The following is a 27,897-nucleotide window of genomic DNA, read 5'->3' as shown; positions in this document are numbered from 1 at the left end:
CTCAGTTACACTGCTCTCTACCTCCCTCTGCTGGTGTCTCTCTGTATCTCTGTACTCAGTTACACCGCTCTCTACCTCCCTCTGCTGGTGTCTCTCTGTATCTCTGTACTCAGTTACACCGCTCTCTACCTCCCTCTGCTGGTGTCTCTCTGTATCTCTGTACTCAGTTACACCGCTCTCTACCTCCCTCTGCTGGTGTCTCTCTGTATCTCTGTACTCAGTTACACCACTCTCTACCTCCCTCTGCTGGTGTCTCTCTGTATCTCTGTACTCAGTTACACCACTCTCTACCTCCCTCTGCTGGTGTCTCTCTGTATCTCTGTACTCAGTTACACCGCTCTCTACCTCCCTCTGCTGGTGTCTCTCTGTATCTCTGTACTCAGTTACACCGCTCTCTACCTCCCTCTGCTGGTGTCTCTCTGTATCTCTGTACTCAGTTACACCACTCTCTACCTCCCTCTGCTGGTGTCTCTCTGTATCTCTGTACTCAGTTACACCACTCTCTACCTCCCTCTGCTGGTGTCTCTCTGTATCTCTGTACTCAGTTACACCACTCTCTACCTCCCTCTGCTGGTGTCTCTCTGTATCTCTGTACTCAGTTACACCACTCTCTACCTCCCTCTGCTGGTGTCTCTCTGTATCTCTGTACTCAGTTACACCGCTCTCTACCTCCCTCTGCTGGTCTCTCTCTGTATCTCTGTACTCAGTTACACCGCTCTCTACCTCCCTCTGCTGGTGTCTCTCTGTATCTCTGTACTCAGTTACACCGCTCTCTACCTCCCTCTGCTGGTGTCTCTCTGTATCTCTGTACTCAGTTACACTGCTCTCTACCTCCCTCTGTTCGTGTCTCTCTGTATCTCTGTACTCAGTTACACCGCTCTCTGCCTCCCTCTGTTCGTGTCTCTCTGTATCACTGGATCCTCTCTGTTCTGTGTGATCGATACAAATGGACAATGAGAGGGCAGATTAAAAACAGCCTGCGGTACAGTGACTCACACCGACAGAGAGAGAGAGACTAAGGCACAGGGACATGTACACACTGTGTCATAAGGGGACATGGGAATAGGTGGGAATGGGGAACACGGGGAGAAAAGAGCAGAACAGATCGGGAGCAAGGGGAAAAGCCACCGGGAGGAGTGGTTAAAAAAACGGACAAGGTAACGGAAAAACAAACAGCAGGTTAAAATGAAGCAAAGAAACTTATGAAATAGGACAATGGAAGTGATTGAATGAAAGGAGGATCTGAGCAATGAACCTGTGCAGGTGAGTGAGGCTCCCCTCGGTGGATCAGCCTGTCTGTACTCAATGGTTAACGGGTTATCCCCAGGTAGCAGCCCTTAGACCTGGATCCCAGCCAGGAGAGGCCTCACACAGACCCAGGAAGGGACCACTTGAGACACTGGGTCATGGCAGAAGCCCCCTGGATACAAACAGACTCACCTCGGACTCTCCCACACCCGGGGAGCGGGTCTCAGACACAGAAAGCAGATACCTAGTAGAACTGGGCGGACGGGGTTTGAGTGACAAACCTCTGCTCTATCAGGCGGAGTCAGAGCCACCGACCCCTCCCTTGCTCCTGGGATGTGCTTTGTATCTTCAAACTCTGGATCGACGATCATCAGGTGCGAGGTGCTCTCGGTGTTGCTGTACGTGGCGCAGGTCTGGCCCATACCTCGCTCCTGCGCCGCGACAGTCACCCGAGCCATCTTCCACTTCATCTGGAGATCAAAAGTGGACCGTGTCCACAGGGACACGATGTACAAATCTCCAGAGGAAGGGGGGAAAGGCGTGCCCAACGTGGCCCTCTTCCTGATGGCCACCTTTGTGTGCGGCTGCATCAAGCTGTGCGTGAACCCTCGGTACGCAAACACAAAGTGTCACTACGTGCTGAGGTTCTCCCTGTCCCCGGTGTTGAGAAGGATGGGCCTGGCCACGCTGCCACGGAACGCTCCGTCCAGTTGGACCGTTCCGCCCCACCTGTCCTTCGTGGAAAAGTTTGTGCAGAAAAACACCTTTGACCACAAGGCGATCAGCAAGTGGTCCGCACGTAACGTCCTCGAGACCCTGCGGGAAAAGGAGATGGTGGATCCTGTCGGTTGGTTCCCCGAGCAGACTGTCAATGTCATTTGGCAGAACGCCTCATCGCCAGAGCTTTCAAACAAGCACCAAGACCTAGCTTGGCTGGTGGTGAGAAGGGCCCTTCCCGTCAGATCCTTCATGCACTCCCGGACTCTCAGCGCCACCGCGCGCTGTCCCAGAGGAGGCTGCGGTGGAGACGAGACCGTCACCCATCTCCTTCTGGAATGCGCCTTTGCAAAGAAGGTCTGGAGAGAGATGCAGTGGTATCTGTCCAGGTTCGTCCCGAGCAGTTCCATAACACAGGATTCTGTGCTTTACGGGCTGTTCCCGGGGACGCACGCCGAGACGGACATCAACTGCTGCTGGAAGACCATCAACTCGGTGAAAGACGCCCTTTGGTCTGCCCGAAACTTGCTGGTCTTCCAGTGCAAGGAGCTGTCCTCGATCGAGTGTTGCAGACTGGCACATTCCAAGATCCAGGACTACGTGCTCAGGGACGCACTGAGGATGAGTGCGGCCGCCGCAAAGGCTCTGTGGGGAAAGGCAACCGTTTAGAGCCTTCCCGCCATTGTATACCGAGGGGCTGAAATCAGGGAAAAACCCCTTCGGGCAGAATGTAAAATTCAAATTGATGTAATGTACCTGTAATGAATCTGTAATCAATAATCTGTATTGGTTGTAATGCAATGAGGCACCCTAGAGTGTCATGAACTGTAATTATGTACAATGTGTTCATTGAACTGTACTTGACGTAACCTGCAAATTGTATAATCTGTATTGTGTACGTTTGGAATGTGATATGACAACTGTATTGTATGTATTGCTGCAAATTTTATGAAAAAAAGAGGAGGTTCTCCCAGGACGAGGCTAGCCCATTGCACTTCGGGTGTGCTGACGCCTGCAATGTCCCCAAATGCGGGATACTCGACTGCAAAATTTGTGGTAGTGGGGGACTGCGTTCGCGCTCTCCCCTGGTTTATAACTGAAAGAATAGAAATGTTTTGTGATAGAATTGCAGTTATTTTCCATAGTTACTAGCAACATATGATATTGTGAACATCAGCGCCAAAAATAATCTGCTTTTATTTCCGTAAGAATATCCAGAAAATAAACTCCTACTCGTACTGTCAAACCAATCGGAATTTACCATCGCCTGACATTGTGCGTGCAAACGGAGAGATAACACATTGTTGTAAACTCTCCCTCCAGTTGGGCTGGTTAATGAGTGATTCTCATCAGTGCTCCAGCCAGCTACATCTCAACACAGACCCAGAGCCCCAACCCCGGTCTGTTCCCCAGCAACTCTGAAGGGCTGTAGTACACTCTAGTGGGAGCCCCATTTTACTCTCCGTCCAACTCTCGGCCCATTCTTAACGGGCAGACTGGGTTAAAATCAGGGGAGGGTGGAGCACAGACAGAGAGAGAGAGAAAGAGGCACATATTGGCCTTGATGGCTCCCTCTCTCTCCCTCCCTCTCTCGCTCTCTCAGGTTGCAGTGGACAGCAGGGTCTACACAGAACTCTAACACTGATATGGAACTAACGCTGTCAGTAAGGGGGTGATTTTAAACCCGAAGATCGGGGTGGGTTTGGGGTGGGTTGGAGTTGAAAATAGTTGTTTTTTGGGTAGCGACCGCAACCCGGCTTTATTTCCGGGTTTAACGTCAGGGCGGAAAAGTCCAGGCTTCCCACTGGGAATGCAAAGTCTGAAAATTTTGCGGTTGCAACCCAAAAAGAACAACTCCCACCTGCCCCAACCCACCCGTTCTTGGGGTTTAAAATCCCCCCCCCCAAGAGCTTGTCTCTCAAGCCCCCTGTGTACAATATGTGTCTCTCCCAGTGAGGAGTCGGACTCTGTAATAAGTGCCCCTGTGCTGTGTTGATAAAACTCGACATCTCGCTTCAGCTGAGGCCCTGATGTCGTCATTATTGCTTTTTAAAAAACTGTTGTTATTGTTTTTAAAATATTGAATAAAGATTGGCCCCAACGCCCTCCCGGATCCTGCCGATCCGTCTATTGAACCGAGTCTTACTTGGGAGACTGGATAGGAAATTTACAAAACCAGCGAGACTGACCGTGAGCAGAGGAGCTCAGCTGGAACTCAACAAAGTGACCGCCTCGTATTTGACACAAAATGGTGGCCCAGTATCAAACAAAATGGTGGCGCAGTATCTGAAACAAAATGGCAGCCCAGCATCTGAAACAAAATGGTGGCCTAGTATCTGAAACAAAATGGTGGCCCCAGTCTCTGACATTGTTGGGGTGTGAGAGAGGCTCTTTTCTCCAGGACGAGGGGGAGGGAAGAGTGGGGGCCGAAGGAGAGAGGCTCTTTTCCCCAGGACAAGGTTGAGGGAGAGAGAGGGTGGTCAGGGAGAGAGGGAGGGTGGAGGACAGACAGAGGGTGGGGAGAGAGGTGGCTGGGGGGAGAGAGAGGCGGGGTCGGGTGAGGGAGAGAGGGGGTTGAGGGATAGAGGGGAGGGGAAGAGTCAAACTCATTTTACAGAGTGGGCCTGATCCCACATCCTGGCACTTGTCGAGGGCCAAATTCAGCAGCAGTTATTTGGACACAAATTGGGGGTTGGTTACAAATTTATCCACTTTTGACTCCCTGCTCGAGAGGCTGCAAACAGGGCAGGCTGACTGACTGCACACTGGAGGCCCCCAGAGCCTGATCGGGCCCAGGTTGGTGCTGTGTGCACATCAACTCTTACACTGGATGCTGCACTTCTCCCATTTAACCCTGTCACCTCCATCTCTCTCTCTCTCTGTCCCTGTCCCTCTCTCTGTCCCTATCTCTCTCTCTGTTCCTGTCTCTCTCTCTCCCTGTCCCTCTCTCTCTCTGTCCCTCGCTCTCTCTCTCTATCCCTGTCTCTGTCTCTATCTTTCCCTCCATCTCTCTGTCCCAGTTTCTTTCTCTGTCCCTGTCTCTCTCTCTCTGTCCCTATCTCTCTCTCCATCTCTCTGTCCCTCTCTCTCTGTCTCTCTCTCTTTCTATCCCTATCTCTCTCTCCATCTCTCTGTCCCAGTTTCTCTCTCTGCCCCTGTCTCTCTCTCTCTCTGTCCCTCTCTCTCTCTCTCTGTCCCTCTCACTCTCTCTCTGTCCCTCTCACTCTCTCTGTCCCTATCTCTCTCTCCATCTCTCTGTCCCTGTCTCTCTCTGTCCCTGTCTCTCTCTCTCTCTGTCCCTATCTCTCTCTCCATCTCTCTGTCCCTGTCTCTCTCTGTCCCTGTCTCTCTCTCTCTCTGTCCCTATCTCTCTCTCCATCTCTCTCTGTCCCTATGTCTCTCTCCATCTCTCTGTCCCTCTCTCTCTCTCTTTCTCTGTCCTTATCTCTCTCTCCATCTCTCTGTCCCTCTCTCTCTCTGTCCCTGTCTCTCTCTCTGTCCCTATCTCTCTCTCCATCTCTCTGTCCCTGTCTCTCTCTCTGTCCCTGTCTCTCTCTCTGTCCCTATCTCTCTCTCCATCTCTCTGTCCCTGTCTCTCTCTCTGTCCCTGTCTCTCTCTGTCCCTATCTCTCTCTCCATCTCTCTCTCTCTCTCACACTCTCTGTCCCTGTCTCTCTCTCTCTATGCCCCTGTCTCTCTCGCTCTCTCTGTCCTCTCTCTCTCTGTCCCTGTCTCTCTCGCTCTCTCTGTCCTCTCTCTCTCTCTATCTCTCTGTTCCTGTCTCTCTCTCTCTCTCTCTGTCCCCAACTCGCTCTCCATCTCTCTCTCTCTCTCTGTTCCTCTCTCTCTCTCTCTCTGTTCCTCTCTCTCTCTCTGTCCCTGTCTCTCTCTCTCTCTGTTCCTGTCTCTCCTTGTGTCCCTGATTCTCTCGCTCTGTTCCTGTCTCTCTCTCTCTCTCTCTGTCCCCAACTCGCTCTCCATCTCTCTCTCTCTCTGTTCCTCTCTCTCTCTCTCTCTCTGTTCCTCTCTCTCTCTCTCTCTGTTCCTCTCTCTCTCTCTGTTCCTCTCTCTCTCTCTCTGTTCCTCTCTCTCTCACTCTCTGTCCCTGTCTCTCTCTCTCTCTGTTCCTGTCTCTCCTTGTGTCCCTGATTCTCTCGCTCTGTTCCTGTCTCTCTCTCTCTCTCTGTCCCCAACTCGCTCTCCATCTCTCTCTCTCTCTCTGTTCCTCTCTCTCTCTCTGTTCCTCTCTCTCTCTCTCTCTGTTCCTCTCTCTCTCTCTGTTCCTCTCTCTCTCTCTCTGTTCCTCTCTCTCTCTCTCTCTGTTCCTCTCTCTCTCACTCTCTGTCCCTGTCTCTCTCTCTCTCTCTGTTCCTGTCTCTCCTTGTGTCCCTGATTCTCTCGCTCTGTCCCTGTCTCTCTCTCGCTCTGTCCCTGTCTCTCTCTCTCTATGCCCCTGTCTGTGGGCGCTAAATTGGGCCGTGTAGCACCTGTTGTTTCGGCACTACGCGGCCTCTTGAGCATCCAAGATGGCGTCTTGGCTGCGCACTCACGTTTCCAGCGTGACATGCGACGGATGCCATCTTGGTATGGGTATTGGCTCATGCACAAATACCAAACACCAGAAGCATGTAAAGTAGGGAGAAAATGGATACAATCAGTGTACAACGCTGATTTAAAGTGATAGACACCATTTTGGCACTTAATGCTCAACTCAACGCCCAGTCTTAACCCCGACCATCTGAACGTGTCTTAGAGTGCCTGGAGGACCCCCCCACCGGCGCTATTTAAAGGGACCATGCAGGTTTTACAGGTTAGTGGTTGGATTAATGCTTCTGGCTGCCCAGACATTTGTAACTGTTTTTGGAGGTCTGCTACACTTGAATACTAGGACGCAGGGACATAGCCTAACATTTAGAGCCAGGACGTGCAGGAGTGAAGCTCAGAAATGCTTCTACACACAAAGAGCGGGAGAAGTTTGGAACGCTCTTCTGCAAATGGCGGTTAATGCTAGCTTAATTGTGAATTCTAAATCTGAGATTGATAGCTTTCTGTGAACCAAGGGTATTAAGGGATATGGGGCTAAGGCGGGTATATGGAGTTAGGTCACAGGTCCACCATGATCTCATTGAATGGCGGAACAGGCTCGAGGGCTAAATGCCACTGCCACTTGCTGCCTCCTGTTATGCGCCACCATCTCCTGCTAGAAAGCGGGACATGTGTCTGGGTGATGTGCCTGTCGTGGTTGAATAGCTGCCAGTGTGTGTGGCCTGTGAGTTGTGGGTGGGCGGCTTGCAACAGTGGTAATGTGTAAGGGTGAGAGGAAGCATCTGATTGGCAGAGTTGAGTACTGATGGAAAGAGTTTGTTGGTATGTGGGTGATGGGGGGTGTAGTGGGTGGAGCAATGGATGGGGCTAGTGGTGTAGTTGGTAGGAGACCTCACTCACCTTGACCACTCGTGTCAAAGCATTGAACTTCTTCCTGCACTGTATCCATGTTCATGATGCTGTGCGCCTGGCATTGACTTCATCCCCTACTGCCTCCCACTGCCTTTTGGGCATATGTCTGGAGGGCCTCTTACACTCCCCCTCCCCCTGCGGATATAGGATGTCCCTCCTTCTGTCCACCTCTTGCACCAAGGCCGCTAGTGCATCAGCAGAGAACCTTGGTGCATGCACTCTCGTAGACCTGGTACAAACTCAGACTAGCAGATTGGTGAGGTCCGGAGTACAGATAGGAGGATGTGGGATTTAGTGGTGCGCAACCTTTATTCAATGTTTTAACATAACTCATCAGTGTGTAAACATAGGGACGGGACCTGCATCTGTGTTTTACGTGTGCGATGTCTGATCTCCGTTCAGACTCCGTGCAGACAGCAGACTGTTATTTTTAGCAAATCTCCTGTAGGATAGGAGTATCGGAATAGTAGGATAAAGCTACCTTTAAGAGATTTGAAGAGACATCCACCCTTTAAGAGATTGGGGCTCCCCTGCTGGTGAAAAGTGAGAATTGTATTAGATCCTTGTGTCAACGCTACTTGCAGGTAAGTCCTCAGGCCAGACGAAAGTCTCGTGCCTGCACAGGGGCCATCGGGGGCGGGTTAATAGCGGATCACACTACCCGCACCCAATAATAGGCCCTATTGAATTTTCCCCCCAATATCTCTCTGTCCATCTCTCTCTGTCCCTGTCTCTCTCACTCTATCCCTGTCTCTCTCTTTGCACTGGACTCACTCTCTCTCACTCTCTCTGGCCCTGCCTCTCTCTCACTCTCTGTCCCTCTCTCTCTCTCTCTCCCTCTCTCGGTCCCTGTCTCTCTCACTCTGCCCCGTCTCACTCTTTGCATCTGTCTCTCTTTCTCTCTCTCTCTATCCCTGTCCCTGTCTCTCTTTCTGTCCCTGCCTCTCTCACTCTGTCCCTGTCTCTCTTTGCACCCGTCTCTCTCTCTCTCTCTCTCTCTGTGTCCCTGTCTCCCTCTCTGTCCCTGTCTCTCTCTCTCTATATCCCTGTCTCTCCTTCTCTCTCTGTCTCTGTGTGTCACAGTGTCAGCTCCCATACATGTACAGTACACAATGGGTAAAAGTTAACTGGATTACTCCCAGAGCTACGCACTCGTGAGTTTAGGAATAGCAGGTTAAAGCAGGTTAATGCGTGGCTGGAGCAATGGGGCAGGAGGAAGGGCTTCAGACCCCAGGGGCATTGGGACCAGTTCTGGGGCAGGAGGGATCTGTTCAAGATGGAAGCTTTGCACCTCAACAGAGCTGGGACCAATGTCCTCGCGGGGAGGTTAACTACTGCTGTGGGAGAGGGTTTAAACTAATTTGGCAGCAGGATAGGCACCAGGATGAAACATTAGAGAGGAGAAACAAGGTGCACAGAGGACTGGGAGGGACAAATAGCACTAGAGTAACGAATAGTTCAGAAATAGGAGGGATCAGACAGGGGGCAAATGTGTTTACAGCATGTGTATTAATGCACGTAGTGTGGTAAATAAGGTTGGTGAGCTGCAGACTCACGTCAGCACATGATATAGTGGCAATAACAGAGACCTGGCTCACAGAAGGGGAGGATTAGTTACTTAATATTTCTGGCTGCAAGGTATTCAGGAAAGATAGGGAGGAAAAGAAAGTGGAGGGGGGGTGGCAGTATTGATCAAAGAAACTATTATAGCACTGGAGAGGGATGATGTAGTTGAGGGGTCAAAGACAGAATCTATTTGGTTAGAATTAAGGAACAATAGAGGGGCTATCACGCTACTGGGTGTATATTATAGGCCACCAAATAGTGGGAAAGAGATAGCAGAGAAAATTAAAGGGCAAATTACAGAACGATGCAAGAAAGTTCGGACTCGATGGGCCGAATGGCCTCCTTCCGTGCTGTAACCAAATATAAGAGTAGTGATAATGAGGGAACTTCAATTATCCCAATATAGACTGGGACAGTGACAGTGTGAAGGGCAAAGAGGGGGAGGAATTCCTGAAATGTATTCAAGAGAACTTTCTGGAACAGTGTGTTTCTAGCCAAACCAGGAAGGAAACAGTGCTGGATCTAATTCTGGGGAATGAAGTGGGGCATGTTTCAGTGGGGGAGCATTTGGGAAAGAGCGATCATAATATCATTAGGGTTGGAATAGTTATGGAAAAGGACAAGGAACAATCAAATGTGAAAATGCTTAACTGGAGGAGGGCAAATTTCAAAGAGTTAAAAAGGGATCTTGTCCAGTTGGATTCGAATCAAAAATTGGTAGGAAAACAGTAGTTGAACAATGGGAGGCCTTCCAGGAGGAGTTGGCTCAGGTACAGAGTAGACACATCCCTAAGAAGGGGAAAGGAAAGGGCATTTAAAACTAGAGCTCCCTGGATGTCTAAAGATATAGCGGGCGAAATTGGGCCATGTGCTACCTGTTTTGCAGGCGCTATCCGGACACCTAAGCCCAAAAAATGGCGGCCGAGATGCGCGCGCACTTGTCCGATGGGAAGTGCGCAGGACGCCATCTTGGTAAAGGTGTTTGCGCACGCGAACCTAACGACTGTCAGCAGCATGTAAAGAGTAGGGAGATTATGACACGCATCAGTGCGCAATGCTGATTTGAAGCAGCCAGTGTCATTTCGGAACTCCACGCACCAGCCAACGCCCTGTCTTAACCTCACACAGCTGAACAGGACTTAAATGGCATGAAGGACCCCTCCCCCCTCACCAGCGCTATTTAAAGGGATTATGAAGTACTTACAGGTTAGTTGCTGGATTATTTATTCTGGCCGCTGGGGCAATTGTACGTGTTTATGGTCATTTCCTATACTTGGATAAAGTTTCAATATTCTATAGAGAGTGGTCTGGCTGGTCTCGCTGTACTTTTAATGGCATTTAACATATTGTGCTGAACGAGGTTGCTTTCTGACATGGGCGGCCTGCTACGGCTTCCTCTGGGAATTGGACATGACTGGGAGAATGAAGAGAGGCCACGCAGAGCAGGACAAGCTGGTCGAAGAGGGAGGAGGAGCAGGGCACTCAGCAGGAGGCCATATCCAAGGAGGGTCTGCGGGGACCAATTGTCATATCTCAACTCCAGCGATGACCAGTGCATCAGATGGCTGCGGTTCACTAAAGAGGCCGTGACTGAGATTTGTCAACTGCTGCGGCCACAACCGCAGCCTCAAAGCAGGGCAAGGACAGCACTGCCTGTGGCTGTCGAGGTAACCATGACGCTTAAATTCTGGCTCCTTTCAGGCTGCTGCCGGCGATGTAAGAAACATCTCGCAGTTTGCAGTACACTGCTGTGTGAGGGAGGTCACTGAGGCTCTGTATGCACTAAGAAACAGGTTCATCTCATTCCCACTTGCCAGAGTCAAGCAGCAGGAGCGAGCAGGAGGATTTGCTCACATTCTAGGGCTTCCCCGTGGTGTAGGGTGCCATTGACTGCAGGTATATCGACATGCACGCTCCAAAATCTAAACTCGGCCATATTCATGAACAGAAAGGGATTCCACTCCCTCAATGTGCAGCTGGTGTATGACCACACGCAGCGTATCATCCAGGTGAATGCCCGCCATCCTGGCAGCAGTCATGATTTCTTCATCCTGCGGCAGTCCTCTGTGCCACCTGTATTTCAACCAGCGCAGCAAGTCAAAGGCTGGCTGCTGGGCGACAAGGGTTATCCCCTCATGAAGTGGCTCATGACTCTGGTCAGGAACGCACGCGCGCACGTGCAGAGCAGGCCCGCAACGAGAGCCGTGCCGCCACATGGAACATCGTCCGTTCTCAGCTGAGCAGGTATCAAGATTTGTCGTTATATCCTGCATGCTGCACAACCTTGCCATCATGAGGGAACAGCCCTCGCCACCGCCTACCCGTCAAGAACCTGAGCCAGAGGAAGAGGCGGAGGAGGGAGTGGAGGAGGAGAGGGAGAAAGTGCAGCAGGAGAAGGAGAAAGTGGAGGAAGAGGCTACGAGGTAGACAGGCCCAGTCTGCCAGGTCTCTGCATGATCAGATGATTAATGAGCGATACCAGTAACCTCAACGACACCTCCCCATTCACCAACAGTCCCACACTCATTATCTTTCCACTCCCACATGACCATCAAATCGTCCTCCTTGTGATTACACATCGGCCCCGATATTACCAGGGAGGCGGGATGGCCGCGGGTGAGCGGGGGGGGTGGTGATTGGACATGTGGGTAACCCGCCCGGTGAAATTAGTCCGTTCCACACACGATCGTGGGTAAATAGGAGCCACTTGATGTGGCTTCCGGGTTTCCTGTTGTAAACCTGCGCAGCGGGCGGACTGTGCACCCGCATCACAGGCTGTCAGCTGGAGGAGCCCTATTTAAAGGGGCAGTCCTCCAATGCTGCTCCTGGAGCAAACACCCAAATTTACGGAATGGAGCAGCCCAGGGAAAAGGCTGATCCCAGATTTAGTGATGCCTCACTCCAGGTGAGGAGGAGGAGGGATATTTTCTACCCGGCGGACGGGAGGAAGTGGCCTGTCTCTGCCACCAAGAAGGCCTGGTTCGAGGTGGCAGAGGAGGTCACCAGCAGCAGCAACGTCTCCCGCACCTGGATCCAGTGCAGGAAGCGCTTCAATGACCTAACCAGGTCAGTCAAAGTGAGCACACTTACTCATTCTCCTACACTCCATCTTCCACATCACCGCCCCCACCCCACAACTCATTCTTCACTGCCAACACTACTCTATCACATCACTCCTCACACCCACTCAAACCTCATCCTCAACTTACCTGCACTTACTCACCTCCCCAGTACTCATCCCATCACTACCACTCAAACCAATCCTCATACAATCTCATGGCTCTGTCTCATACTCACCTTCTGATGCATCTTTCACGGTCAGCCTCACCCAAACCGATGCATTCAGCGGCTGGCCACGTCACCATCCCTCACTCACGCCTCTCTACTTTCTCCCCTTATAGGAGAAGAGAGACCAGAATGCAAGGGCGAGTGCGTGGACCGGAGGGGGGGCCACAACATCAGATCGTCCTCACGGACGCTGAGCAGGAGGGTCTGAGCCACACTCTCCACAATCACGCAGAGGATGGAGGAGTCCAACTCCTGCATGAGTGGAATGGTGGCACAGGTACAGGAGGGGATCTCCAAGATACTGTCACAGGGACGTGAGGGCATCTCTGAGATAGTGTCGCGGGTCAGTGCAGGAATGTCTGCGATGGAGGGAAGGCTAGCCTCCATCGAGCTTCAAGCACGGCTCACCAATGAGTCCATTGAGGCCCTGACCACAGCCCTTCGGACTCAGGGTGAGCAACTTTCTGCCACCTTAAACAGGCAGACAGATACACTTGCACTGGCCTTACAAGGCTTCACACATGTCCTCCAAACTGTTGTCCAGCAGGGTGGTAGGACTGATGTGGGCCTGGCCCAGGAGAGGGATGATGGCGAAAGGGGACATGGAAGTGGGGACGCCACTCAAAGCGCCCCCACGTCTCAACCGTAGCCCCCTTCTCAACCAGTACCCTCAATGCTGCCTCCTCTCCAGGTGGTCGAGTCTGCCCCTGCATAGGTGCAGGTGGAGCAGTCTTTGGAGGGGCCCTCATGGGCACTGAAACCCAGAGGGTGTAGGCCCAAAGCATCCAATCGGTCAGGGCATGAACAAGAGCAACCTGCCACTACCTCTGCTGCATCCACAGGGGAAGCACCATGTAGGAGTAGTCGGAAGCATAAGGCAAAGGTTTTGTGAGCACAAAGGGGATGCACAAGGGTGTTTGACGGTTTGTCATGCTTTTTATTTATATTTGATTTTTGTTAATGGCACATTAAATATTATTATTGTCACCACAACTGCCACGTCTTGGCCATTCTTGACTGGCTTGTGTAATAAGTCCCTTTCATGAGGTTCACCATGAGCACCCACACTTGATGCCACCCATTGGGTCACCCTACAGTGGGTGTATGTGTAGTTGCACGACTATTTTGAGCAGGTGCCTGTGACGCAGCACTGTGTTGTGGAGCTCCACGTGGCGGAGGTGGACGGCGTGCCTGGCGAGGCCGGTGATGCTGCTCGTCCTCGGATGAAGTGACGAATACAGTCATGGCGCCCCCCCATCCTGACGGTGTGAGTTTGAGGGGGTCCGCAAAGTAGGTCAATGTGTCTGCACAGCAGAGTTTAGGGTAGAAATTAATAATTTTGAGTGGAAAGACAAAGGTGTTGCAGCCAAAACTTTGTCTGAAGTGACAGAGTGCCCTGCTGCAATAAATGAGGTTCCCCCCACAACTGTCAAACTTTGCATCTCCCACTGGCTGCTGGCTGAAACACGTCTGCTCTGACAGGGAGTGTTTCCCACAGCACGGGAAACACGCTGAGGATCCTTCAAAATTGCACCCCTGACAAAACCTCCACTCAATGAGGTCTGTCAAGTATCTCAAATAGCTAAATAAGTATCTAAATTATCACTCCGTCGGCTTTAATTGCCGATGCGAGTCCAGCATGCGGGAGCTGCGCGCGCACCCGAACGCGTCATTGGGGAACCCGGAAGTGAGCAGGTTGGAGCCGGTCTCCGAACCCGCTCTGGGATTCCGCCATTTTCGGAGCCCCCCCGCCCCCAACGCACCCGCTCGGCCACCCGAAAATCGGCCCCATTGCTTCTGCCCTCAGCTCATCACAGAACACCAAATGCAAATTCAAATTCAAATTTACAAATTAACACATGAAATGATTGAAACAGCGTGAGAATATTCACCCTTGTCCATTCCCTTAGTGCCTGTCGTTCGTGTGCCTTTACCTTTCCTAGTGCTCCTACGAGGCGCTCCCCCAGTGGTTGGAGCATGGGTGGTGGGAGGCTGCTGACCTTCAACTGAGGAGCGTGCAGATGGCCTTGGAGGGCGACCTTGAGCAGCTCTGGGCCAGGAGGGCCCGGCTTCAGACTGCGCCATCTCGGCCTGGGCTGCAGCAGTCTGGGCCGGTTGGCTAACAGGCAACAGCAAGGGCACTGGCGGAGTGGCAGGGGTGGAAGTAGGAATGCTGTCTTCCCGAGTGAGAGAGAGGACAGCAGGTTTGTCTTCCATGGCACCACTGCCGCTCTCCTGGGGAGGCACCTCAGCAATCCCTGGTAATCTGCTGGAGGACTTAATTGGCTGTAAAGCGCTTTGGGACGTCCTGAGGTCATGAAAGGCGCTATATAAATGCAAGTTCTTTCTTACGGACACAATACAGATATCTGGCAAAGTGGACACTTCATCTACAGTGTGGCTTACAGTCAGACTGTGGGGTTACTGCACGTGATTTAAAAATAACAGGAATTACAGAAAATGTGGGCAGGAAAATTAGAGAGAGGCTGTGCAGTATCCTTGGCAACGCCCACCCCAACCGCACCCCCCTCCCTCAATCCCGACCTCTACCTAATATCAAAGTTATTCCAGACCCGCCATTTACAAAGATCCAAACAACAGGAAGTAAAGTGTTTCCGATGTCCAAAGGGGATTTTCTGATCTTGAGAAATAATGGCAAGTACAAAATTAAAGGGTACGCAGGCTGGTTTTCGAAATGAGAAACACAGAAACATAGAAAATAGGAGCAGGAGTAGACCATTCGAGCCTGCTCCGCCATTCAGTATGATCATGGCTGATCCTCTATCTCAGTACCATATTCCCGCTCTCTCCCCATGTCCCTTGATGCCTTTTGTGTCTAGAAATCGATCTAGCTCCTTCTTAAATATATTCAGTGACTTGGCCTCCACTGCCTTCTGTGGTAGAAAATTCCACAGGTTCACCACCCGCTGAGTGAATTTCTCCTCATCTCGGTCCTAAATGTCCTACCCTGTATCCTGAGACTGTGACCCCTCGTTCTGGACCCCCCAGCCAAGGGAAACATCCTCCCTGCTTCCAGTCTGTCTAGCCCTGTCGGAATTTTATATGGTTCAATGAGATCCCCTCTCATTCTTCTAAACTCGAGTGAATACAGGCCGAGTCGACCCAATCTCTTCTCATACCACAGTCCTGCCATCCCAGGAATCAGTCTGGTGAACCTTCGCTGCACTCCCTCCATGGCAAGGATCGCAGCAGTCTGAGCTTCCAAGGCAGCAGTCTGAGCTCCAAATGAAGCAGTCAGACCTTGGATGGCGGATGTTTGTGCTGCATCATGGTGGGTTCCACAGGTGTGCTGATGGAGGTGACCACCCGTTCCATGTGGGAAAGGATGGGCTCCAAGCTCTGCGCAAAGTCCTGTGCCAAGTTGGAGCTGGACTCCTCCATGCCCCTTGACATTGTGTGCAGGCTTTCTGGCAGACTTTCCAGTGCACCAAACATTTGGTGGTGTACGCCCATCAGCCTTCTTCTGTAGCCTGGCCCATCGAAGTCATCATCTGAACCTTTTTTAATAGATTAAGGGTTAAAAAATGCTATAAATGTTCAGAAAAAAACATTTTAATAAATTGGGGTTAAAATGATATAAATGTTAAAACAAATAACTTTTTTAATCGATCAGGGCTTAAAAATGCTATAAATGTTTTAAAAAATGCTAAAATTTTAAATAGATTACAACAGCAACTTGCATTTATATAGCGCCTAGTAAAACATCCTTAGGCGCTTCACAGGAGCGTTTTCAAACAAAATTTGACACCGAGCCACATAAGGAGATATAAGGACAGGTGTGGTAAGTTTTAAGGAGCTTTTTAAAGGAGGGGAGCGAGGCAATGAGGCGGAGAGGTTTAGGGAGGGAATTCCAGAGCTTGGGGCCTAGGCAGCTGTAGGCACGGCCGCCAATGGTGGAGCGATTAAAAGAGGGGAGACACAAGAGGCCAGAATTGGAGGAGTGCAGAGATCTCGGAGGGTTGTAGGGCTGGAGGAGGTTACAGAGAAAAATATTAAAAAATGCTATAAATGATAAAAAGAACCATTTTAATAGATTAAGGGTTAAAAATGCTATAAATGTTAAAAAGAAACATTTTTAATAGACTAGGGGTTAAAAATGCTATAATTGTAAAAAAAACTATTTTAATAGATTACAACAATAGCTTGCATTTATATAGAGCCTTTAATGTAGTCAAACGTCCCACAGGAGCGATTATCAAACAAAATTCGACACCGAGCCACGTAAGGAGGTATTAGGACAGGTGACCAAAAGCTTGGTTTTAAGGGACGTCTTAAAGGAGGAGAGAGAGGCGGAGAGGTTTAGGGAGGGAATTCCAGAACTTAGGGCCTAGGCAGCTGAAGGCACGGCTGCCAATGGTGGAGCGATTAAAATTGGGCCTGCGCAAGAGGCCAGAATTAGAGGAGTGCAGAGATCTCGGAGGAGGTTACAGAGATACTTGTTACAAAAACTAGAAATGTTAAATAAAAACTTTTAAAAATAAATTAGGGGTTAAAAATGTTCTAAATGTTAAAACAAATAACCTTTTTTAGTAGATTAGTGGTCAAAATGCTATAAATGTTAAAAAGAACTATTTTTAATAGATTAAGGGTTAAAAATGCTATGAAAGTTATAAAGAAACATTTTTAATAGGTTTTGGTTTTAAAAAATGCTATAAATGTTAAAAAAACCTTTTTAACAGTTTAGGGCTTAAAATGATATAAATATTAAAACAAATAACGTTTTTTACTAGATTAGGGATTAAAATGTTATAATTTTTTAAAAATAGCTTAGGGGATAAAACTGCTATAAATGCTTTTAAAAATAACTTTTTATTAGATTAGGGGTTAAAAATGTTTTTAAAAATTACTTTTATTAAATTAGGTGTTAAAAACTGCTATAAATGTTTTGAAAAATAACATTTTTATTGGATTAGGGGTTAACGCTAGAAATGTTTTTAAAAAATAACTTTTTTCATTGGATTAGGGGTTAGAATGCTATAAATGTTTTAAAAATAACTTTTATTGGATTAGGGGTTAAAAATGCTAGAAATGTTTTTAAAAATAACTTTTTATTAGTTTAAGGGTTAAAATGCCATGTTTTTAAAAATAATTTTTATTGGATTAGGGGTTAAAAATGCTATAAATGTTTTTAAAAATAACTTTTAAAATTAGATTAGGGGTTAAAAATGCTAGAAATGTTTTTAAAAATAATTTTTAAAATTAGATTAGGGGTTAAAAATGCTATAAGTGTTTTTAAAAATAACTTTTAAAATTAGATTAGGGGTTAAAAATGCTATAAGCATTTAAAAAAATAACTTTTTAAATTAGATTAGGGGTCAAAAATGCTATCAGTGTTTTTAATAATAACTTTTTAAATTAGATTGGGGTTAAAAATGCTATAAGTGTTTACAAAAATAACTTTTTTAATTAGATTGGGGTTAAAAATGCTAATAGTATTTTTAAAAATAACTTTTTAAATTAGATTAGGGGTTAAAAATGCTAATAGTGTTTTTAAAAATAACTTTTTAAATTAGATTAGGGGTTAAAAATGCTATAAGTGATTTTAAAAATAACTTTTTAAATTAGATTGGGGTTAAAAATGCTAATAGTGTTTTTAAAAATAACTTTTTAAATTAGATTAGGGGTTAAAAATGCTAATAGTGTTTTTTAAAATAACTTTTAAAATTAGATTAGGGGTTAAAAATGCTATAAGTGATTTTAAAAATAACTTTTTAAATTAGATTGGGGTTAAAAATGCTATAAGTGTTTTTAAAAATAACTTTTTAAATTAGATTAGGGGTTAAAAATGCTAATAGTGTTTTTAAAAATAACTTTTTTTTATTAGATTAGGGGTTAAAAATGCTAGAAATGTTTTAAAAAATAACTTTTTATTAGATTAGGGGTTAGAATGCCATGTTTTTAAAAATAACTTTTATTGGATTAGGGTTAAAAATGCTATAAATGTTTTTAAAAATAACTTTTTAAATTACATTAGGGGTTAAAAATGCTAATAGTGTTTTTAAAAATAACTTTTTTATTAGATTAGGGGTTAAAAATGCTAGAAATGTTTTAAAAAATAACTTTTTATTAGATTAGGGGTTAAAAATGCTAGAAATGTTTTAAAAAATAACTTTTTATTAGATTAGGGGTTAAAAATGCTATAAGTGATTTTAAAAATAACTTTTTAAATTAGATTAGGGGTTAAAAATGCTATAAGTGATTTTAAAAATAACTTTTTAAATTAGATTAGGGGTTAAAAATGCTATAAGTGATTTTAAAAATAACTTTTTTAATTAGATTGGGGTTAAAAATGCTAATAGTGTTTTTAAAAATAACTTTTTAAATTAGATTAGGGGTTAAAAATGCTAATAGTGTTTTTAAAAATAACTTTTTAAATTAGATTAGGGGTTAAAAATGCTATAAGTGATTTTAAAAATAACTTTTTAAATTAGATTAGGGGTTAAAAATGCTATAAGTGATTTTAAAAATAACTTTTTAAATTAGATTAGGGGTTAAAAATGCTATAAGTGATTTTAAAAATAACTTTTTAAATTAGATTGGGGTTAAAAATGCTAATAGTGTTTTTAAAAATAACTTTTTAAATTAGATTAGGGGTTAAAAATGCTAATAGTGTTTTTAAAAATAACTTTTTTATTAGATTAGGGGTTAAAAATGCTAGAAATGTTTTAAAAAATAACTTTTTATTAGATTAGGGGTTAGAATGCCATGTTTTTAAAAATAACTTTTATTGGATTAGGGTTAAAAATGCTATAAATGTTTTTAAAAATAACTTTTAAAATTACATTAGGGGTTAAAAATGCTAATAGTGTTTTTAAAAATAACTTTTTTATTAGATTAGGGGTTAAAAATGCTAGAAATGTTTTAAAAAATAACTTTTTATTAGATTAGGGGTTAAAAATGCTAGAAATGTTTTAAAAAATAACTTTTTATTAGATTAGGGGTTAAAAATGCTAGAAATGTTTTAAAAAATAACTTTTTATTAGATTAGGGGTTAAAAATGCTAGAAATGTTTTAAAAAATAACTTTTTATTAGATTAAGGGTTAGAGTGCCATGTTTTTAAAAATAACTTTTTAAATTACATTAGGGGTTAAAAATGCTATAAATGTTTTTAAAAAGTAACTTTTTAAATTACATGAGGGGTTAAAATGCTATATGTGTTTTTTAAAAATAACTTTTTAAATTACATGAGGGGTTAAAATGCTATATGTGTTTTTTAAAAATAACTTTTTTTTTACTGGATTAAAGGTTAAAAATGCTATAAGTGTTTTTTAAAAAGAACTTTTTTTATTAGATTAGAGGTTAAAAACGCTGTGAATGTTAAATGTATTTTGGGTGGGTGCAGGTTTTGAATTCGCGGTTGCGTTTGCTGGCCGCGGTTCCTGGTGCTCGCCCCTCACCCCGGGCGGCGCGCCGTAGCCCCGCCCATCGCTGGCTGATTGACGGACATGGCGGCGCCTCGGCTCTGAGGAGAGAGTTCGGTTGGTTGGGGGGTGGGGGGGAAATAGAGAAGAAGAAGAAAAAAATAATTGAACCCGCCGTCCGCTGCCGGCCTTCCGACCCCCCCCTCCCAAGACCCAAGGCCTCAGGCTCCAGGCCCTCGGCATGTCGGCCACGGCCCGCCGCAAGCAGGAGGAGAAGCACCTGAAGCTGGTGCGGGAGCTGGGCTCGCGGGCCCCCAACCGGCAGTGCTTCGAGTGCGAGCAGCGCGGCCCGACCTACATCGACATCACCGTCGGCAGCTTCGTCTGTACATCGTGCTCGGGCATCCTGTGAGTACCGCCCGCCCTCCCGCCGTCTACAGTGATCGTATACAGTGTGCGGGGAGCGTGTGAACTGAGCGTGTACACAGGGATCGTGTGAAGTGAGCGTGTACAGGGATCGTGTGAAGTGAGCGTGTACACAGGGATCGTGTACAGGGATCGTGTGAAGTGAGCGTGTACACAGGGATCGTGTACAGGGATCGTGTGAAGTGAGCGCGTACACAGGGATCGTGTGAAGTGAGCGTGTACACAGGGATCGTGTGAACTGAGCGTGTACACAGGGATCGTGTGAAGTGAGCGTGTACACAGGGATCGTGTGAAGTGAGCGTGTACAAGGATCGTGTGAACTGAGCGTGTACACAGGGATCGTGTGAAGTGAGCGTGTACACAGGGATCGTGTGAAGTGAGCGTGTACACAGGGATCGTGTGAAGTGAGCGTGTACACAGGGATCGTGTGAAGTGAGCGTGTACACAGGGATCGTGTGAAGTGAGCGTGTACACAGGGATCGTGTGAAGTGAGCGTGTACACAGGGATCGTGTGAAGTGAGCGTGTACACAGGGATCGTGTGAAGTGAGCGTGTACACAGGGATCGTGTGAAGTGAGCGTGTACACAGGGATCGTGTGAACTGAGCGTGTACACAGGGATCGTGTGAACTGAGCGTGTACAAGGAACGTGTGAAGTGAGCGTGTACAGGGATCGTGTGAAGTGAGCGTGTACACAGGGATCGTGTGAACTGAGCGTGTACACAGGGATCGTGTACAGGGATCGTGTGAAGTGAGCGTGTACAGGGATCGTGTGAAGTGAGCGCGTAGACAGGGATCGTGTGAAGTGAGCGCGTACACAGGGATCGTGTGAAGTGAGCGCGTAGACAGGGATCGTGTGAAGTGAGCGCGTACACAGGGATCGTGTGAAGTGAGCGCGTACACAGGGATCGTGTGAAGTGAGCGCGTACACAGGGATCGTGTGAAGTGAGCGCGTACACAGGGATCGTGTGAAGTGAGCGCGTACACAGGGATCGTGTGAAGTGAGCGCGTACACAGGGATCGTGTGAAGTGAGCGCGTACACAGGGATCGTGTGAAGTGAGCGCGTACACAGGGATCGTGTGAAGTGAGCGCGTAGACAGGGATCGTGTGAAGTGAGCGCGTAGACAGGGATCGTGTGAAGTGAGCGCGTAGACAGGGATCGTGTGAAGTGAGCGCGTACACAGGGATCGTGTGAAGTGAGCGCGTAGACAGGGATCGTGTGAAGTGAGCGCGTACACAGGGATCGTGTGAAGTGAGCGCGTACACAGGGATCGTGTGAAGTGAGCGCGTACACAGGGATCGTGTGAAGTGAGCGCGTACACAGGGATCGTGTGAAGTGAGCGCGTACACAGGGACCGTGTAAGCTGAGCGTGTACGGTGTACAGGGACCGTGTAAGCTGAGCGTGTACGGTGTACAGGGACCGTGTAAGCTGAGCGTGTACGGTGTACAGGGAATGTATACAATTTACAGGGAGCAAGTACAGTGATCATATATCATGTACACAGGGACTGTGTAAAGTGAGTGTATACAGTGTACAGGGACCATGTAAAGTGAGCATGTACAGGGAATGTATATGGTGTACAGAGAGTATATACAGTGTACAGTGATCATATACCGTGTACTGTAAACAGGGAGTGTGTACAGGATAAAGTGAGCGCATGCAGTCAATAGGGAGTGCATGCGGGGTACAGGGAGCATTTGCATTGAACGGGGAGCAGACACGGTGCTAAAGTAGCGTATACGGTACGCAGGGATCGTATACAGTATGCAGGGACCACACACAATAAAAGGAGCATTTACAGTTTAAGGGGATCACATACAATACACAGGGTGCATTTGCAGTACACATGGATCAAGTACGGTAAATGGGGATCATATATGGTGTACGTACAGGAATGATATACAGCAACATACTATACCATATGCAGGGACAATATACAGTATACAGGGACCATGTATGGTATACAGGGATCACGTACAGGGGCTGTATATGGTATACAGTGACCATGTACAGTACACGGAATGTATAAAGTATACAGCATCTCATATACAATATACAGGGGCCATGTACAATACACTGTAGCATGTATGGGATTATATACAGTATACATGGATCACATACAGTAGACTGAGAATGTAGCATGTTTAAAGGGACCATATGCAGTATACTGAGAATTCAGCACATATACAGGGATCATGTACAGCATGAGTGAAGCACGTATACAGGAATCACATACAGTATACTGAGTGCAACATGTACAGGGATCATATACAGTATAGTGAGTATAGCACGTATACAAGGATCATATGCAGTATGCAGAGAGTGTAGAAAGTACATGGGGTTCGTATGCAGTACATAGGGATCGTATGCAGTAAATGGATCATATACAGGATCCACATACAGTATACAGGATCATGTACGGTACACAGACCATATACAGTATGTAGACAACATATACATTAAACAGATCATATCGGTATATAAAGTGCAGGGAGCAGATAGAGTTTGGAGGGAGCAGATACAGTGCACAGGGATGATATACAATATGCAGGCACAATATACAGTGCAGGGAACATATACAGTAAACAGATCATATACAGGGAGCATATACAGTTTACATGGATTGTGTACAGTAGGCAGGGACCATATCCAAAATGCAAGGATCATATATGGTATGCAGGGAGCATATACAGTAGACAGAGCATATACTGTAAACAGATAATATAGTATATAGGGATAATATATAGTATACAGTTGGGATATACAGTGTACAGAGAACATATACAGTTTAGAGAGAGCATATACAGGGTGCATATACATTAATCAAATCATGTACAGTATACAGGGACCATGGTAAACTGGAGTGTATACAGGGATCATATGCAGTAATCAGATCATGTACAGTATCCAGGGATCATATACAGTAATCTGGGACAATATACACTAAACAGGGATGTACGCGGGAGCTGTCTCCTTGGACCGTATACAATATACAGGAGGATATTCAGTAAACAGGGAGCGTATACAGTATACTGAGAGTGTAGCACGTAAAGAGAGACCATATACAGTATAATGAGAGTGTAGCAGATATACAGAGATTTTATGATCTTATACAGTGGAGTGAGAGTACAGCACCTACACATAGTGAGAGTGTAGCCCATATACAGGCATCATATTAAATATACAGAGAGTGTAGCATGTATACAGGTACCATATACAGTATACAGGGACTGTGCACAGTATACAGGGACCATGTATGGTATATCGGAATCTTATACAGTATACCAAGTGTAGCATGTATACAGGGATTATATACAGTATGCAGGGACCATGTATAGAGAGACCATATACAATTTATACTGAGAGTTCAGCACATATGCAAGGATCTTATATAATATAGTGAGAGTATAGCATGTGTACAGGAATCATATACAGTACAGTGAGAGTGTAGCACATATACAGGATCATATACAATATAGAACAATTATATACAGTATACTGGGTATAGCATGTATACAGAGATCATATACAGTACTCAAGGTTCATATATAGTACAGTGAGAGTATTAACACATATACAGGGATCATATATAGTGTACTGAGAGTATAGCACCTGTACAGGGATTATGTACAGTATATGGGGATCACGTTTAGTATGCTGAGCATATACAGTTTATACTATGCGTATAGCACATATACAGGGAATATACGGTGCATGCTGTGATTATAGCACATATGCAGGGATAATACGCAATATATCAAGACTACTGAGTATAGCACGTATACTGAAAATATAGTGCATATGCGGAGAAAATATACAATATACTGTGAGTATTGGACATGCACAACAACAACAACATGCATTTATATAGCGTCATTAACTTAGAAAAATATCCCACAGTGCTTCATAGAAAGGTGATCAGACAAAAATTGACACTGAGCCACAGAAATTTTTTTTGAACCAAAGTTTATGGAGGATGAGAGGCCAGCCAGGAGAGCAGTGGAAGGGATAATATACAATCTGCTCTGTATATAGCACATATACAGGGATTGTACAGCCCCAATATATAAATATGTAATCGAATACAGTGCTGTGTCAATGGGTTACAGTGAAACGTCATGGTGTGTGTATGAAATTTTTGTGCTACTTCCACTCGAACTGCAAAAAACAAACTTGTGTCTGAAGAGCGTGTTTTGAGCTGTATAATACCAGGGTGGAGCACTGGTGAGTACAGGTCGGCCATGAGTGGTTATAGCAATTTGAGATGACGGAGCAGTGCTGAAAATAGACATTATCTATGCAGCCTCACCTCCTAAATTCAAGCTGACAATCCCATCTTTATTGGAATACGGAGCTGCCCGTTCTGACTCCCGGTCTTGATCTGACTGTTCAATTAGGAGTAATAGCCGAGAGTATTAAAGCGCTAATGGAGGACGCTGCCAAAACATTTATATTGAGCCAAGACGTGCCAGGTGTTAAGGGTATGGTAGCGTAGTGTTATGTCACTGGACTAGTAATCCAGAGGCCCGGACTAATAATCCGGAGACATGAGTTCAAATCCCACCACGGCAGCTGGGGAATTTAAATTCAGTTAATTAAATAAAATTTGAAATAAAAGGCTAGTATCAGTAATGGTGACCATGAAACTACCAGATTGTCGTAAAAACCCATCTGTTTCACTAATGTCCTTTAGGGAAGGAAACCTGCTGTCCTTGCCTGGTCTGGCCTATATGTGACACCAGACCCACAGCAATGTGGTTGATTCTTAACTGCCCTCTGAAGTGGCCTAGCAAGCCTCTCAGTTGTACAATCCCGCTACTAAAAGACTCAATAAAAATACTACCGGACGGACCACCCGGTATCGGACCACTAGGCACCGGACATGACAAAGGCAAACCAAGCCCAGGCGACCCTGCAAAGTCCTCCTCACTAACATCTGGGGACTTGTGCCAAAATTGGGAGAGCTATCCCACAGACTAATCAAGCTCACAGACATACTCACAGAATCATACCTTTCAGACGACGTCACAGACTCCTCCATCACTATCCCACCGGCAGGACAGACCCACCAGAGGTGGCGGCACGGAGGTATACAGTCAGGAGGAGTGGCCCTGGGAGTCCTCAACATTGACTTCAGACCCCATGAAGTCTCATGGCATCAGGTCAAATATGGGCAAGGAAACCTCCTGCTGATCACCACCTACTCACCTCTTAGCTGTTGAATCAGTTCACCGATGCTCAGTTTGGGTTTGGCCAGGACTTCTCGGCTCCAGACCGCACTACAGCCTTGGTCCAAACATGGACAAAAGAGCTGAATTCCAGAGGTGAGGTGAGAGTGACTGCCCTTGACATCAAGACAGCATTTGACCGAGTGTGGCATGCAGAAGCCCTAGTAAAATTGAAGTCAGTGGGAATCGGGGAAAACTCCAGTGGCTGGAGTCATACCTAGCACAAAGAAAGATGGTAGTGGTTGTTGGAGGCCAATCATCTCAGCCCCAGGTCATCGCTGCAGGAGTTCCTCAGGGCAGTGTCCTAGGCCCAACCATCTTCAGCTGCTTCATCAATGACCTTCCCTCCATCATAAGGTCAGAAATGGGGATGTTTGCTAATGATTGCAGTGTTCAGTTCCATTCGCAACCTCCCAATGAAGCAGTCCATGCCCGCATGCAGCAAGACCTGGACAACATTCAGGCTTGGGCTGATAAGTGGCAAGTAACATTCGCGCTAGACAAGTGCCAGGCAATGACCATCTCCAACAAGAGTGTATCTAACGACCTCCTCTTGACCTTCGACAGCATTACCATCACCGAATCCCCCACCATCAACATCCTGGGGGGTCACCATTGACCAGAAACTTAACTGAACCAGCCACATAAACACTGTGGCTACGCGAGCAGGTCAGAGACTGGGTATTTTGCAGCGAGTGACTCACCTCCTGACTTCCCTAAAGCCTTTCCATCATCCACAAGGCACAAGTCAGGAGTGTGATGGAATACTCTCCACTTGCCTGGATAAGTGCAGCTCCAACAACACTCAAGAAGCTGGACACCATCTAGGACAAAGCAGCCCGCTTGATTGGCACCCCATCCACCACATTAAACATTCACTCCCTCCACCACCGGCGCATGGTTGCTGCAGTGTGTACCATCTACAAGATGTACTGCAGCAACTTGCCAAGGCTTCTTCGACAGCACTTCCCAAACCCGCGACCTCTACCACCTAGAAGAACAAGGGCAGCAGATGTGTGGTAACACCACCATAAAAACATAAGAAATAGGAGCAGGAGTCAGCCATACTCCACCATTCAGTAAGATCATGGCTGACCCTTGGCCCCATCTCTGCTTTCCTGTCCGATCCCCATATCCCTTGATTCCCCTTGAGTCCAAAAATCTATCTATCTCAGTCTTGAATATACTCAATGACTCAGCATCCACAACCCTCTGGGGCAGAGAATTCCAAAGATTCACAACCCTCTGAGTGAAGAAATTCCTCCTCATCTCAGTCTTAAATGACCGACCCCTTATCCTGAGACTAAGCCTCCTTGTTCTAGACTTGCCAGCCAGGGGAAACAACCTCTCAGTATCTACCCTGTCAAGCCCCCTCAGAATCTTATAAGTTTCAATGAGATCACCTCTCATTCTTCTAAACTCCAGAGAGTATAGGCCCATTCTACTTAATCTCTCATAGGACAACCCTCTCATTCCAGGAATCAATCTTGTGAATCTTTGTTGCACTGCCTCCAAGGCAAGTATATCCTTCCTTAGATAAGGAGACCACCTGCACGTTCCCCTCCAAGTCACACACCATTCTGACTTGGAAATATACTGTCGTTCCTTCATTGTTGCTGGGTCAAAATCCTGGAACTGCCTACCTAACAGCTCTGTGGGAGTACCTTCACACCACACAGACTGCAGCGGTTCAAGAAGGCGGCTCACCAGTACCTTCTCAAGGGCAATTAGGAATGGGCACTCACATCCCATGAATGAAGAAGAAAAAGGTTTAGGAACACTGGACAGGTACATGAACTAGGGCAGTGGGAGGCCTGTGTGTGAGAGTTCAGAAGAGCGGAACCAGCAGGAAGACGGTGAATGAAACGCAAAAGCACTTTGATCTGTTGAGGTTTTACTTTGATGTATCAAATTGAAATTCAGTGCAGTTTGTCACTAGGAACCAGAAACAGGTCAAAACTTCAATATACCTGCTCCACGATATCTGATGTATTGTCAGAGAGAGAGGGGCAGAGGGAGACAGAGAGGGTTAGACAGACAGATGGAGAAAGAAAGAGAATGACCGTACTGCAGATTCAGATATATATCCCCCATGGCGTTCCTTGTTTTATAATAGCAGGGAGTGTTACGGCATGTAATGCATAATGTATTATTGTGACTGAGTCGTGTTTAAAGGTGGCCTGACTCTTTAAGGCCTCAAAACCTAATGGTGAGGCGAGTCAGAGGTTAATTGCTATTTGGAGAGGGAAGTTTGGAGATTTGCAAATTTCTTGTAAATTTCACGCTCCAGGTCAAAAGAAACCAGCAGGAAGCAACAACCGACATTGGAATTTAGGCAGAAGCTTGTACATTTCCAGCTCCAGCATGAAATAATTGCCTGCCTTTCTATTTTAAAAAAAACCTTTGACACTTTAAATGCAATACCCGAAGTGTGACAGAAATTCTCAAAATTTTTGTATCGATGGAAGATAAAGTAAGCTAACATAGAGAACTGTATGTGTGAGGTGGGGAGACTTACACTGATACTACCACTGGGACCGTTGTGTTTGTCTCCTGCTCCTTATGAAAGAACAAACTTGCATT

The 27,897-nt window shown here is 46.5% G+C and overlaps 1 protein-coding gene and 1 pseudogene across 4 annotated transcripts in view; both read left to right on the top strand.

The window, feature by feature from the left end:
* Positions 1 to 2,916: 2,916 nt before the first annotated feature.
* Positions 2,917 to 3,053, top strand: LOC137302565 (U1 spliceosomal RNA; annotated as a pseudogene).
* Positions 3,054 to 19,708: 16,655 nt separating this feature from the next.
* Positions 19,709 to 27,897, top strand: part of LOC137302385 (arf-GAP domain and FG repeat-containing protein 1-like) — a 104,692-nt gene continuing 96,503 nt past the window's right edge. For all 4 annotated transcript variants that reach the window (XR_010958454.1, XM_067972014.1, XM_067972013.1 and 1 more), the window contains exon 1: positions 19,709 to 20,067. Coding sequence is in view for 3 of the 4 variants with exons in the window: in XM_067972014.1 (XP_067828115.1) it covers positions 19,901 to 20,067 (167 nt within the window). In the remaining variant the exon portion in view is untranslated. The remainder of the gene's footprint in view (positions 20,068 to 27,897) is intronic.

Source organism: Heptranchias perlo, chromosome 35 (assembly GCF_035084215.1).
Source record: "Heptranchias perlo isolate sHepPer1 chromosome 35, sHepPer1.hap1, whole genome shotgun sequence".
Taxonomy (NCBI): Eukaryota; Metazoa; Chordata; class Chondrichthyes; order Hexanchiformes; family Hexanchidae; genus Heptranchias; species Heptranchias perlo.
The sequence above is the reverse complement of the archived record's forward strand: the minus strand, read 5'-3'. Positions and strand labels throughout refer to the sequence as shown.